This window comes from Erythrolamprus reginae, chromosome Z (assembly GCF_031021105.1).
Source record: "Erythrolamprus reginae isolate rEryReg1 chromosome Z, rEryReg1.hap1, whole genome shotgun sequence".
Classification (NCBI taxonomy): domain Eukaryota; kingdom Metazoa; phylum Chordata; class Lepidosauria; order Squamata; family Dipsadidae; genus Erythrolamprus; species Erythrolamprus reginae.
The window spans coordinates 67,351,928-67,366,679 of NC_091963.1; the positions used below are offsets into that span (position 1 = coordinate 67,351,928).

At 46.7% G+C, this 14,752-nt stretch overlaps 1 protein-coding gene across 4 annotated transcripts in view; it reads left to right on the forward strand.

The window, feature by feature from the left end:
* The window catches only part of ELMO1 (engulfment and cell motility 1), a 606,322-nt gene that overhangs the window by 524,235 nt on the left and 67,335 nt on the right, over positions 1-14,752 (forward strand). For all 4 annotated transcript variants that reach the window (XM_070726295.1, XM_070726294.1, XM_070726296.1 and 1 more), the window contains one exon: positions 13,662-13,769. In XM_070726295.1, the coding sequence (XP_070582396.1) occupies positions 13,662-13,769 (108 nt within the window). The remainder of the gene's footprint in view (positions 1-13,661; positions 13,770-14,752) is intronic.

Here is a 14,752-nt window from a genome sequence, read left to right on the forward strand (position 1 = left end):
TCCACCCAAATCTTCAACAAATCACTAGAGTTGTGCTATGTCCCTTCCGGCTTCAAACGCTCTAATATCATTCCAGTGCCAAAGAAGCCCTCCATCAAGGAAATGAATGACTACAGACCAGTTGCTCTACCATCTGTAGTTATGAAAACCTTTGAAAGGCTAGTGATGTTCCACTTGAAAACCATCACGGATCCACTGGTAGACCCCCTGCAATTTGCATACCGAGCAAATAGATCGACAGATGAGGCTGTTAATATGGCTCTACACCAGTGTTTTTCAACCGGTGTGCCACGGCACACTAGTGTGCCGCGAGACATGGTCAGCTGTGCCGCGAAGCTCAGCTTCCGAGACCGGAAGCTGAACATCCTTCTTCCCGGCTTTCTTCTTCGCATCTTCCTTCTTCGCACCTTCATTTTCGTGCCTTCCTTCTTTGCAGCCGGTGAGCTTCGGGCTCGGCGGGAGGGCAATAGCGGGGGGACGGCTGAGACTTCTACTCGTGGCGTCGTGAGCTGCCACGGGAGTGCTAATAGCGGCGGCGGTGGCGGGCAATAGCCAGGGGGTGGCTTCTGCAAGTGGGAGCTCCAGCCCTGGGGGGGCAGCTTCTACAAGTGGGAGCTCCAGGGCTGAGGCTTCAGCCCTGGAGCTCCCACTTGCAGAAGCCTTCCCCCGGCTATTGCCCGCCACCGCTGTTATTGGCACCCTCCCGCGGGAGGCCGGCAAAGGTTGCTTTGAAAATCGGCCCCCTCGCGCCCATGGCTTCTCATCGCTAATAGCGGCGGCGGGGGCAGCGGGCAATAGCTGGGGGAGGGGCGGCTTCTGCAAGTGGGAGCTCCAGGGCTGAGGCTTCCACTTGTGGCTGTCCTTTCCCGCCCGATCCATCCTTTTCTCCGGCTTTCTTGGGGCGCGGCTCCTTCCACAGCGGTGGCTGCAACGGCGCTGGTGATCCGGCCGCTAGCCGCTCCGAGCGCTGTGGGAACGCCCACCCCTCTCACAGTCCCGTCCCGGGCTGTCAGTAAAGGGGCTGCTTCCCATCCCCCTGCCAGCTTGCTCGGAACATTCAAACTAAGGAAAACCTTCGCCGGCCTCCACAGAGAAGAAAGGAAGAGAGAGAACGAGAGAGAGAGCAACAGAGAGAGAGACAGACAGAAAGAACAAGAGAGAGAAAGAAAATAAGAGAGAACAAGAGAGAGAGAGAAAGAAAATAAGAGAGAACGAGAGAGCAACAGAGAAAGAACAAGAGAGAGAAAGCATGAGAGAGAGAAAGAAAGAAAATAAGAGAGAGAACGAGAGAGAGAGCAACAGAGAGAGAAAGAAAGAACAAGAGAGAAAGCATGAGAGAGAAAAAGAACAAGAGAGAGAAAGAAAATGAGAGAGAGAAGGAAAGCAAGAGAGAAAAAGAGATAGCAAGAGAGACGGACAGGGAGAGGAAAGGAGAGAGAGAGAGAAATGAGAACAAAAAGGAGACAAAAGGAGAAATGAGAAAATGATTGAGGCAGAGAATGAGAGGAGAGGGAAACAAACGAGAGAGAGATGATTCTTGAAGCATATGGTAAAAAGCACCCAAATAATAAGAAACCCCCCCCCCCAGCCCTCACCTGTTTTTGAAAAGAATAAAAGAGGGGAAAAAACCAGCCCTCACCTGGTTTTGGAAATGGTTCGAGTGTGTATACAAACACACCCATAAGGGGGGGAGAGAGACAGGGATGGAAAAAAAGAAGAGAGAGGGAGAAGGAATGAGGGGAAAAGGGAGGAAGAGAGAGAAATGAGAAACATGAGAGAGAAAAGGGGGAAAGACAGGAGAAGTACCCAGAAATGAAACAGTGGTATAAATTTGAGGAGGGATGATTGATGATTGACTGTATTTATAAGGGGATGTTACATGGGATTGTATATATGAGGGGGTTATTTATTTATTTTGTTTGTTTGTTTGTTTGTTTGTTTGTTGGTTGGTTGGTTGGTTGGTTGGTTGGTTGGTTGGTTGGTTGGCTGGTTGATTGATTTGATTGATTTGATTTGATTTGTGTCATTTTGGTTGGTGGTGTGCCCCAGGATTTTGTAAATGTAAGAAATGTGCTGCAGCTCAAAAAAGGTTGAAAATCACTGCTCTACACTACATCCTTCAACATCTTGAATCTCCAATGACCTACGCTAGGGTCTTCTTTGTAGACTTCAGCATTCAGTACCATCATACCGGACATTCTCTTAACCAAATTAAATCAGCTAGCAATATCTGAACACACTTGTAAGGGGATTACAAGCTTCCTAACAGACAGGAAGTAGTAGGTGAAGCTAGGAAAAATCACATCAGATACATGTACAATTAGCACAGGTGCTCCCCAAGGCTGTGTACTCTTACCACTTCTCTTCTCTGTATACACTAATGACTGCATCTCAAACGATCCATCTGTTAAATTACTGAAGTTTGCAGACAATACAACAAACTACTACTGACCACAAGCCACACCTATCCAAAGGTGCATTACAGTATATACAGATCTTGACCAATCAGGTCATAACTCATTCTGCTGATCCATCATGACTCAGCATTCCTTTTACTTTACACTAATTACAACCTTTTTCACTGTAACTGGAATATTACCTCATGTATTAATCCTGACACAGGCTGTGTTCATCAAGACAATCCTTCTGGGGGGGGTGTAGGATCACAGCTTCCAGGGAAGAGGCCGATCTTTGCCCATGCAACAGGTACGAGTTTCCGGGGTCATACCTGCAGGGATATCATAAGAACATAAGAAGAGCCATGCTGAATCAGGCCAAAGCCCATGGAGTCCAGCATTCTGTGTCACACAGTGGCCCACCAATTGTCCATGAGGATTTTGAGCAGAAAGAGAAGGCAAGACCCTCCCTTTCCTTTGACCCCCAACAAGTGGTACTCAAGGGAATCCTGCCTGCCTCAACCAACATAGAAGCAGCACTTGGACATCCGTTTCAATAACCATCTATATGCTTGGCATCCATGAATATGTCTAATCCTGCCTTGAAGCTATCAAGGCTGACAGCTGTCACAACCTCTACTGGAAGTGAATTCCATAAACCAAAGACCCTCTGGGTGAAGAAATATTTCCCTTGATTTGTCCTCACTTTCTTACCTATGAGCTTTAGGGAGTGCCCCCTTGTCCTAGTATTGTGTGATAGAGAAAAGAATTTTTCTCTATTCACCTTTTCTATCCCATGCATGATTTTATACACTTTGATCAAGTCACCCCTTAAACGCCGTAAACAATGTATCCATCTTTGAATCTCATGTTCGTTGAGGGACAGTGTCCGGAATGTCACCAGAAGGTGAGATTCTCCTCTGCTTCCTCCATAAAGCGAGTCTAAGAGGCTGAGCTGGGCTCAGTGAATGGGCTATAGCCTTCTATTGGGTCGGGATAGCCAACTTGACATGAGACCAATGGATCCAGGATTTAATGCAGTCAACCTCAACGGCAAAAGGGGAGGTCATAATGACAGTATATGGTCCTTACTAATTTGGATTCAAAGCCTCAATTTTCCAATCTTAGACCCACACATCCTGCCCTAGGTGTATATTATGTATGTTATGAATTTCCACTAGCTGAGCACTCGTGCCAGCTTCTGCTAAAGGTACAACAGCATATCCTGTCATTAGAGTGCCATTTTGCACAAAACCTGAGCCATCCATGAAGAGGGTATAATCAGGATCATAGAGGAGAACCTCAGTCACATCCGGCGACTAGTAAAGATTTCATCAATGATTTGGATGCAACAGTGTATATGATGTAAGTCGGGCTCAGGCAGCAATGTAGCTGGATTCAATACCATTGATTGGATTAGAGTAATCAAAGGGTTATGCATCATCATTGCCTGGTATTTTAGTATTCGGTGGTTTGTAAGTCACAAATGACCCTTAGCTTCCAGGACAGTTTTCAAAGCATGGGGTGTGTGAATATATAGCTCCTGGCCGAATTTTAATTTATTAACTTTCTGTGTTAAAAGAACTGTGCCTGCAATTGCTTTGAGGCAGCCAGGCCAGCTCTTAGCCATATTGTCAAGCTGCTTAGAAAGATAAGCTACTGGGCAATGACAAGTTCCCATTTTCTGGGTAAGCACCCCCTGTGTCACATTTTGCTTTGTGTCAACAAATAAGTGAAATAGCTTTTTGAGATATGGTAAAGCAAGGCTAGGGCTTGAAGCAATGCCTTTTTAAGAGGACTTACCGTATATACTCGAGTATAAGCCGAGTTTTTCAGCCCTAAAAATGGGCTGAAAAACCCGACCTCGGCTTATATTCGGGTCACCACAAGAGGGCGCCGGATCACCACAAGAGGGCGCACCGCGGGAGCCTGTCAGACATTGCTGGCTTGGGCGGGTGTGGGAAAGGGCAAAGTGCGGCGGCAAAGGGCGCTCCAACCAAAGCGGCTGTGGCAAGAGTGGGGCAGTTGCCTCCTCCCCAGCTCTAGCAAAGACGCCAGCCCTTTGCCTTTGCTCTTAGAGCTGGAGCTTCTGTCTTCTTGCAGGTGCCTTCCCTTCCCTGGCTCCAGCAAAGGCGCCAGCCAACTGCTCCGATGGCGTGCGAGAGGGGGAAAAGGCGATGGTGAGGTCGGGGGTTGGATTCCTGCTTCACGAGTCCCCCCCCCACCTTGCCGGCTTCCCCTCGCCTTTTCCCCCTCGCACGTCATCGGGGCAGTCGCGGGGAAGAAGAGAGAGAGGGTGCCTGCATGCGCCCTTTCTCTCTCCCCCCCTCCACCTTGCCGGCTTCCCCTCGCCTTTTTCCCCTCGCACGCCATCGGGGCAGTCGCGGGGAAGAAGAGAGAGAGGGTGCCTGCATGCGCCCTTTCTCTCTCTCCCCCCCCTTGCCGGCTTCCCCTCGCCTTTTCCCCCTTGCACGCCATCGGGGCAGTCACGGGGAAGAAGAGAGAGAGGGTGCCTGCATGCGCCCTTTCTCTCTCCCCCCCTCCACCTCGCCGGCTTCCCCTCGCCTTTTTCTCCTCGCACGCAGCTGCCCTACCCTTCCCACAGCCGCGTCACTTGGAGCCCCCTTTTACTTCCCTCTTGGAGCTCCTGTCGGCATCTTGCAGCTGCCTTCCCTTCTCCGGGTCCAGCAAAGTTGCCAGCCAACTGCTCCAACGGCGTGCGAGAGAGGAACAGACGATGGGAAGTCAGGGGGGAGGGGATTCCTGCTTCATGAGTCCCCCCCCCCGACATCACCAGCTTCGCATCGTCTGTTCCTCTCTCGCATGCCGTCGGAGCAGTTGGCTGGCAACTTTGTTGGACCCGGAGAAGGGAAGGCAGCTGCAAGAGGCCGACAGGAGCTCCAAGAGGGAAGTAAAAGGGGGCTCCAAGTGACGCGGCTGTGGGAAGGGTAGAGCAGCTACCTTCCCTGGGTCCAGCAAAGTTGCCAGCCAACTGGTCCGACAGCGTGCAAGAGGGGAAAAGACGATGCGAAGCTGGTGAGGTTGGGGGGGGGGACTCATGAAGCAGGAATCCCCCCCCCCGACCTCACCGGCTTTTCCCCTCTCGCACGCCGTCGGAGCAGTTGGCTGGCAACTTTGCTGGTGCCGGGGAAAGGAGGCAACTCACCCTTCCCACAGCCGCTTCACGGTGTTTCGAAAGACAAGTTCTCTGTCATTTCGTCATTTAAAATAGCCTGTCGAAGCCGTACATCCAGGAGACCAGCCTGTCGGAAAAAATCCACCTTGCCAAAACCGCACCGCACGTGTTTGTGGTTCACCAGGTGCAGTTTGGCTCCTGTTCTCTCCTTTAGCAATTATTCCAGTTCCCCGTTTGAGCAAAGGGCTTAAGGGATCATTAAGGCATAATAGATGAGTCTGCATATTTTTCTCCAGCTAAATGTGGTTGCTTCATTGTAAACTCTGGGCCGGTGAGAATTACAATCACTTGGCTTCAACTTTTACAATCTTGGAGGCTCAGCCTGGCTTTGGAAGAAACTGGTGAACTTAGCTTCTTGTCATTATTATTATTTATTTTTATTATTATTTATTAGATTTGTATGCAGCCCCTCTCTGTAGACTCATTAGTAGACCATGTGGCTGACATGGACAAAATATAGCAGCAACAACAACAACAACAACAACAACAAAAACAACAACAAAATCAACAAACAACAATAACAGAGTTGGAAGTCATGCTGATAACCTCACAGCAGCTAATGCTGAAGCTCTTCTTTGGATACAGATTTATTTATCTATCTATCTATCTATCTATCTATCTATCTATCTATCTATCTATCTATCTATCTAATTGGATTTGTATGCCATCCCTCTCCAAGGACTCAGGGTGGCTGACAGCATATATAAAAACAGAACAATAATGTAAATCCAATTAATGATGAGAAGGAATCCAGTTTTGAAGGATTCTAACTCTTAGGTTTTAGCTTTGTTGCTGATTGAGCTACTTTTTTTACTTTTTAATTTATTGTTAATATTGTTAATTTGTTTACCCTCTTTTAAATTTACAGAGCTAGTTTACTGGTTTTCTTTAAAATAAATATTCTAAAACATGTCTCAATTAATGTAATTTTATTGGTTTCCATTTTTATAAGTTACCAGTAGCCACTGCATTTTCTAACCTCGGCTTATACTCGGGTCAATAAGTTTTCCCAGTTTTTGTGGCAAAAATTGGTGCCTCGGCTTATACTCGGGTCGGCTTATACTCGAGTATATACGGTAAACTATTCCTTTCCTGCTTATCCCGTTGCAGTGATTCTTTTTCACTTCTTCTGGTGACTTCATACAAAGGCTTAGTGAATACGCTGAAATTAAGAACCCAAATTTGGCAAAAGCCAGCCACTCCAAAAAAGCCGCTTAATTCTTTCTTATTAGCTAGTTCTGGCAATTGGCAGATGGCTTGTTTTCTCTCATGGCCCAGAGTGTGGTGTCTATTTGTCATGTCAGGATGTCCTTGATTTAAACAAATCTCTTCTCATCAAGGGGATGGGATAGTCAGCCATATGTACAAACTGATGAGTAATAATTATGCCTCCTGTATTACAAATCAGAGGTTGCAGAAAGGGATGCTGGAGGATTTTTCCCATTACTCCTTGGATGTTAATGAACTGAGGAGAGGCCAGGCTGAGGGATTGGGTAAACACGTGTCGGGCTGCTCCAGTATCAACTAGGAAGGGGAGAGGTTTGCCTCCAATAATTAAATTGATCATAGGTTCTGGGAGATGGGCTGAACCCAGTCAGTCTTAGTCCCATTCCTTCACTTCAGCCAGACCTATGAGGCAGGGTGGTGGTCTTGAAACTCCTTTTCACCCCCTCCCTCTCTGGCTTCTTCCCATATGTCCCTTATGGCTTTTTGCAAATTTGCTTCTTTTCCCTTCCAAGTTTTCTCATCTCTTTTGGGGCACTCTAGAGTATAAGAGTCACCCCATATATAAGAGACATAGACTCATATAACAGTCTATTTCTCTTATATATGGCAAACTGGTTCCGTCCTAAAGCCATACCAATTCCCCTGCCTATGTTGCTTGCTCTCTCTCTCAGGGTCCCCATTAAAACAGCAGCCAGGAGTTCAACCTTTTTCATCTTTTGGTCCTGCTTCTTCTCCTCCGCTTTGTCCTGGTTGAAAAAGACCTTCCTTGCAACCTCCATCAGTCCACTTTCCTTACATTCCCTCGAGTCTTTGCAATTTCTTCTTTAGGACTGGGTAAAATGGGCAGTTTTGCCATGCCTCTCTGAAGCATGGGTCATAGACTGCCTGGTGGTCTCAGAGCCTATGGCACAATGCAAGATGTCAAAAGTTTACATTGTTGTGCTTTACAGTTTAAAATCCAAGGAGGAGGTCTCTGAACCAAGTCGAACCATACATTGATATATGGGCTTTGTCTTGATATCCTAAAGTGGGGTGGAACACTATATTGTGTACCTCAATAACAGTAGAAGTGTCTAACATTCCAATGTCTGGCCAGCCCAAATTAAAGGCAGGCCAATTTATTGTGCAGAAATTTTGAAGGTTATGTCTGCTCCATTTTATACCATATGCCTGAGTTCTATTGTCGTATATTGTGTTTTGTCCTCCTCCCATGGTCCTCTCAGGGCACCAGACAAGACAGTTAGGGAAGGATACAGTGAAAGGAAGGTAGAGGGTCTTTTCTGTCGGGACACACAGAGGGTTTCATACAACATGCCTGACCCAGGGAGCTGGACAATCATGGTCTCTGGTGGGAAATGCAGACAGCACTTGTTTCCTGCTGGCCCAGGATGCCAGACTTTCCACAGTCGCCTATGGGAACTGCAGCAGACACACACACACACCAAATTCCCCTTGACACCTATGACCTGTTAAAGAAAGGGTGATTAGTCCTTCCCTCAGTCCCTGTTTACAGGGGGATTACACCATTTCCCAGGTACTTGCCTGCATTATGAGACTCTCTTGTCCCTCTGGCCAGCTGACTGGTGTCCTGGTCTCCAATCCCTTTCAGTTGTCAGGGCCGCCATCAGGAATTTTGGGACCCCATACAGCCTAAGTGTCTGGGGCCCCCCCGGCCATTTTAAAACTACTGCCCCCCAAATCCCGTGCCATGTCACCATGGCCACACACCCTGGGCAAGCCCTCCCCCGGTCCTCTGAGGTCAAACACAGCCCTGATGTTGCCCTCAATGAAATTGAATTTGACACCCCTGGCCTAGAGGCTAAATCCTATGAACAAAGGCTAAGAGAACCAGTATGTTTAGCTCAATAAATGGAAAACTGAGGGGGAATATAATAGTAGTTTCCCAATCCTTAAAGGGCTGCCACAGAGTAGATGGCATCTATTTATTCTCCATGCTACCTGAAGGTAGTACAAGAAGCAATGGGCGGAACCTCAGCAAGAAGAAATGCAATCTGGAAATAAGGAAAAACTTGGGACTGGGCGGCATAGAAATAAATAAATAATTAATAAATAAATAAATAAATAAATCCCTTCTTTTTTATTAAAAGAAATTAATAGAAACATAGAAGACTGATGGCAGAAAAAGACCTCATGGTCCATCTAGTCTGCCCTTATACTATTTCCTGTACTTTATCTTAGGATGGATATATGTTTATCCCAGGCATGTTTAAATTAAATTACTGTGGATTTACCAACTACGTCTGCTGGAAGTTTGTTCCAAGCATCTAATACTCTTTCAGTAAAATAATGTTTTCCCAGGTTGCTTTTGATCTTTCCCCCAACTAACTTCAGATTGTGTCCCCTTGTTCTTGTGTTCACTTTCCTATTAAAAACACTTCCCTTCTGGACCTTATTTAACCCTTTAACATATTTAAATTTTTCGATCATGTCCTCCCTTTTCCTTCTGTCCTCCAGACTATACAGATTGAGTTCATGAAGTCTTTCCTGATACGTTTTATGCTTAAGACCTTCCACCATTCTTGTAGCCCGTCTTTGGACCCATTCAATTTTGTCAATAATAATTTTAAAAAACCAAAATCCATTACTATTAAAACTAAAACAACCAGCAAAACTATTAATAAAAACAGGTGAGGGCTGGGTTTTTTTCTCTGTTATTATTTAAGTGCTTTTACCATATGCTTTAAATCAAGAATCACTTCTCTCTCTGCTTTCTTCCTCTCTCACTCTCTTCCTTCCTCTCTCATCTCTTACTTTCTCTCTCTATCTATCTTGCCTTCTTCCTCTCTCTCACTCTTCCGCTCAGCACCATCGAGAGCCTGAGAGAGTTCCCAAAGGGCGTCCAAGCCTGCCGGCCGGCCGACTTCTTCCTCCGCCTGCCAGGGGATTCAGGCACCACCCCCTAACCCGTGGGGGAGCGCTGCCGGGAAGCGCCCGGTTTTCCGGCCTCCCCCGTCCGGCCCTCCCCCATCGAGCGGCTCCCTCGTGCCACCGGAGCCCCCCTGCACTGCCCCCCTTCCTCTCCTCCTCCTCGGGGCTCCCCGCTCCTCCCTTCCAGGCACGACAGCGCCGGGAGAGCGGAGGGCGCGACCCGGACCCTGGCTGCCCCCCCTCCCCGCTGCTGCCTGTCGCCCGCACCCTACCTCCGCCCCGAGCCCGCTCCATCCCGCGCAGCTGGATCCGCCGAGTGCGCCACCCGGGAGCGCCCACCACGCGCGCGGGAGTGGAGAGCCGGGCAAAGGGGGGGCGGTGGGTGAAACGAAGCCGGGACTGAATTAGGCAGCCACGGTGTGTGTGCGTGTGACGGGGGGGAGAGCCGAGCCCCACTACCTGCCCTGCCTACCTGCCGAGAGAAGCCCCGCGCGGCTCGGTGTCGAATGGCGGACGGGAAACTTTTGGGTCGGAGGCAGCTCTCCTTGGGTGCGGGAGGAGCGGACCGAAGTCCCCGGGCCGCCTCTCTTGCAGCAGAGAAGAAAGAGTGGCAGAGCAGGCGGGCGGGGGCAGCGGCGAGTAGCCTGGGGGCGCGCGGGGGGCTAGAGGCGCGGGGGAGGCCCAGGGCAGCCGCGGCTTCGTGCGCGCCCTTGGAAAAGGGTGCGCAGGGGGCCTTTTGGGGGACGTTGGGCACGTCGGACGGAGGTGTCGGACGGGCAGCGCTTTCGCCTTGGCATTGCGCTGCGCGGGAAGGGCGGCACCTTCCCTAACCGCGCCTCCGCCCGGGTTGGCAGCCGGGCCGTCGAGAGGGGCGTCCGGAGCGCTCCAGGAAAGGCTCTGAGCCGCTAACGCTCCTCCGGCGCCGCTCCGCCTCCTAAACCTGCGCGGTGGAGGCGTCCCCCCGCCCAGCACTTCCGGAGGCCGAAAGGCGCGGCTCTCTTCGGGGTTGGGGAGGTTTTGGCGGGCGCCGGGGCCCGGGGCCCCCCAATTTTCCAATTTGCCCGGGCCCGGGACAGCAGTCCCAGTAATACCCGTCTATCAGCGGCCCTGTCAGTTGTAGTTCTTGGGGTATCAACCGCAGTGTTGGCATCCTTGTGCTGATGGGAAGATCTTCAGATAAAGATATCCGATGGTGTTGAACGACACTTAAGAGGATCCCCAGAGGGCCTCAGGTCCCTTTTGATTCCCTGTAAGAGCCACATGTTGCAGCTGAATCAGTTTAGAGAATGAAGACTACAAAAAGATGGAGTAACATAGATTTATTGATGCATCAGGTTCAGTACAATAAAAAGGGAAATCTGAACAACCTCTTACATCTTAGTAGGATTATTATATCACAAGTGATTCTTGGATGACCATGGCATGTTATCCACCTGCCATTAGCAACTTACAGATGAAGTTATGTCCTTATACAGGAAAAGCATAAGTGCAAATCATAGCAAGTACAAATTATGTAAACAAGAACATAGAGGTTCAAACAGTCAGGCTAAAAATGTATCTGACACCGAGTTTGCGGAGAGGGGCGGCATATAAATCCAATAAATCTAATCTAATCTGGCATTCTTGGTCTTGTGACATTCTTCTTTTGCGTGTTACAGTGTGAGAGGTTTTTCAAAGGTTAGTGAGGTGTAGAAAGAAGTAACAATGCAAGCTTTGCTTTAGTTGTAAAAGGGGAAGTAACGATGCAAGGTTTGCTTGAAAGAAAGAATTAGTACTTATGATTACCTAAAGATATAATGATGACTATACTGGTTTATAAATGCTATATGAAATAATATTCCTAATGCATCTCCCTCACCCATTTATATACTTCCCTCTTTCTTTAAGTACCTTTATTTAGCCAAAGTTCCTTTCAAAGTGTGGAAGTCAAAAGTATTACATTCTGGCGAAATCTGTCTTCCTATGACATTCCTCAGCAAAGCTCTTTTCTTGCTTATATTTCCTGCTTTTTTGGTTTTTTTATTCCAGCTAGGATGGGCATCTGCTGCTCGCCCCATGCCTCAAGCAAGTCTCCAAGGGGGTCCCATTTGAACTGCAGCTTCCTATGTTGCCTCTCTGATGTGGAGCTCACTTTGGTTTAATCAGGTCCAAACAAAAATGGAAAAAACTTCAGCCTATCGTTTTCAGACAAAAAAGTGTCTGAGGAGACACTGATTCCCTTACAGAGTACTGGCATCCCTTCCTTTTGGAAACTCCAGCCCACAGTTTTTGAACTGTTTCTTGATCCAGGAAGACCTCCAGCTGTCAATAGTACTGGTTCTTCCTGCTCAAGGTTTTCAGACCCCTTCTGGATCTGGGAGGACCTCTGCTTGTGCAGTAATACTGGCACCTCTTCTACCCCCTTGGCACTTTTAGAACTAGGCTTTGTTTTTGGGTTTCATTTTCACAAGACAAAAACTATAACGGCAAAAAATGTCCTTCCTATCCTTCAATCACAGCCTGCTCGGCTTTCCCTCTTATATATAGAAAGCTTCACACTCTGAGCCTCTCCCCCACTTTCCCTATTCTGTCGGTCATGGCTTGGAGGAGCTAGCAACAGGCAGGGGTGCAGCTGTAGGCCAAACAGAGAAGTGACATCAAGCTGCTGTCTAGGGGTCAAGCCACTCAAACAAACACACACACACACACACAAAGGCATGCACACATTTCCTATGCTTTCCCATGCTTTAAAATTAAAATTCAGACCTTCTTTCCAAGCAGTCTTTGAGCTCAAAACTCAAAACCCCTTTAAAACCTAGTTTCATATGGCCATGACCCAAGAAAAATCCACCCACAGACTCAATGGGGTCTATGCCAGCAAGGGAGGCATACCTGGGCCAAGTCCATTGGTTAAGTAAGCTTGGAGTCCCATCTTTGTGTGCCAAATTGTTGGAAGAAATATCCGAGCCTGGAGGTGAAGGTCTTTTGGGTTATAGATAAGATGTAGTTTGTTTGTTTGTTTGTTTGTTTGTTTGTTTGTTCAATCAATCTTGATTGATTGATTGATTGATTTCTATGCCGCCTTTCTCCTAAGACTCAGGTTGGCTTACAACATGTTAGAAATCTACATAAAAACAGTAAAAACCCACAGTCAAAACTAAATAAACAGATTGACACAACATACATCCAGCATTCATTCATTGAGCAGAGCAAGTTGTCAGGTTTCAATGGCCCCAAGCCTGCCGACAGAGATGGTCTTTAAATTTTGTCTTTCTGAGGCTATTAACAAAGATGGGGGCATGTTTCTTCTTTTTTTCATCCAGGAGGGTATAATATTCTGCCTTTTTAATATTTCCTAGAATATTTCATTTTTCTAAGAGAGGGAATGGTAATTACTTCCTACAAGGCTTTACTTAAACTCTAAGTAAATATAATTAAGTAAAATACTGATATTTTGATTGCAACATTACAACAAGGATGAAGCATGACACAATCGTAGAAAATATTCAAACAATATCAAATAATTCCCCCTCTTTTGTTAAACTATTTGCTTCCTTCTCAATATTTGACAACTCCTGAAGTTTACATCACTGTTATCTGACCTTCTTTTAAGTGAAAAGGACAAACAATTAAGCTTAGGTACAGCAAACAGCATTTTGGACAGATCCATATTATATATGCTGTTTATTAAATAAAGATGTTTTAGAAAGATAAGTCCTTGCTATCTTCATTTTAAAAGGGTAATGAGTAGGTATATAGTATATCTCTGTCAATATATAAATACAATCATTTTTAAAGAAAATGTACTGATAGAAGATCAGGTAATAAGAAAATTCATGTGAGCTGGAGCTTTGATGTTCCATAAATATTTATTGATAATTCTTATTTCTTATAATGTAATAAGGTTTGTTTCATTCAAGGTGGTGTTGTCTTGATTGTTATAATACACATTAACAATTTCCTGTATTTATCAGACAAATTTTGGTATTGTCGACTCTCTCTGAACCATAAAGTTTTGCATTATGGAGATTTGGAAGAAAGTCCCCAAGGAGAAGTTCCACATGATTCATTACAGGAAAAATGTAAGTGACTGATATCATACAATTTTTACTTTTTAAAAATCACATATGGCATTTTATATTGAAATTTAGAATATTATGATGCAGCTACAGTCAGGTTACAAACTTCTTGAGATAACTGAATGCTCTGAGAAAACTGGGAGAATGGGGTGAAGAATTAGGGAGTTTATTATTTAGAAATTTAAAAAAAGTGATATAGCATAAGGAGCCATTCTAGTTGAATAATTTGGATCGAGGTAAATAAATGCATTTGGGAGGGTAGCGCTACTGTGCTTTCCAAACATAAACATGAAAAATTGGAACATCTTATTTCACTCATAAAAAATCAAAATATGAATTGCTACTACATCTCACTAAAATGGAGAAAAATATAAAACAATATATGTTCTTAATATGTTTTAATGTTTCACAGGATGCTTTTCCAAAGAAAAGATAAACATCTATTCTTATCTATTTGCCTCTTTCCATTCCCACGACGATCCACTGTTTTGGTTGAGCCACTCGGGTGAGAAAACCGGCTGGCTTCAGATCAGAAGTGCTTGGAACAGTGCGGGCTTTGCGCTTTTCTCTATGGCAGCATGAAGTTCCCTTGTTTTCTTCTCTGGCAGGTCCTGTAATATGGGCTCGTTCAGTCTCCTAAGTGCTGCCACAACTGCTGCCGGATGGAAAGGCAGCTGCGGGAGACAGGCTTATGCTTTGCTGCCTTTGCTGCCTTTCCATGGCAGGAGCGGCGGTGGCGGCACTTAGGAGGCCTGAACGAACCCACCCTCCAGGACTTGCCAGACTTTCCTCCTTGGCTGCCTTTCCATGGTGGGAGAGGCAGGACCTGGGAAATGGGCTCGTTCAGTCTCCCGAGTGCCACCGCTGCCGCCTTGGAAAGGCAGCTGTGGGGGACAGGCTTATTTTCCCGTTTGCTGCCTTTCCATGGCAGGAGCGGCAGCTGTGGCGCTTGGGAACCTTAGCGGGCCCTCCCTCCAACACTTGCC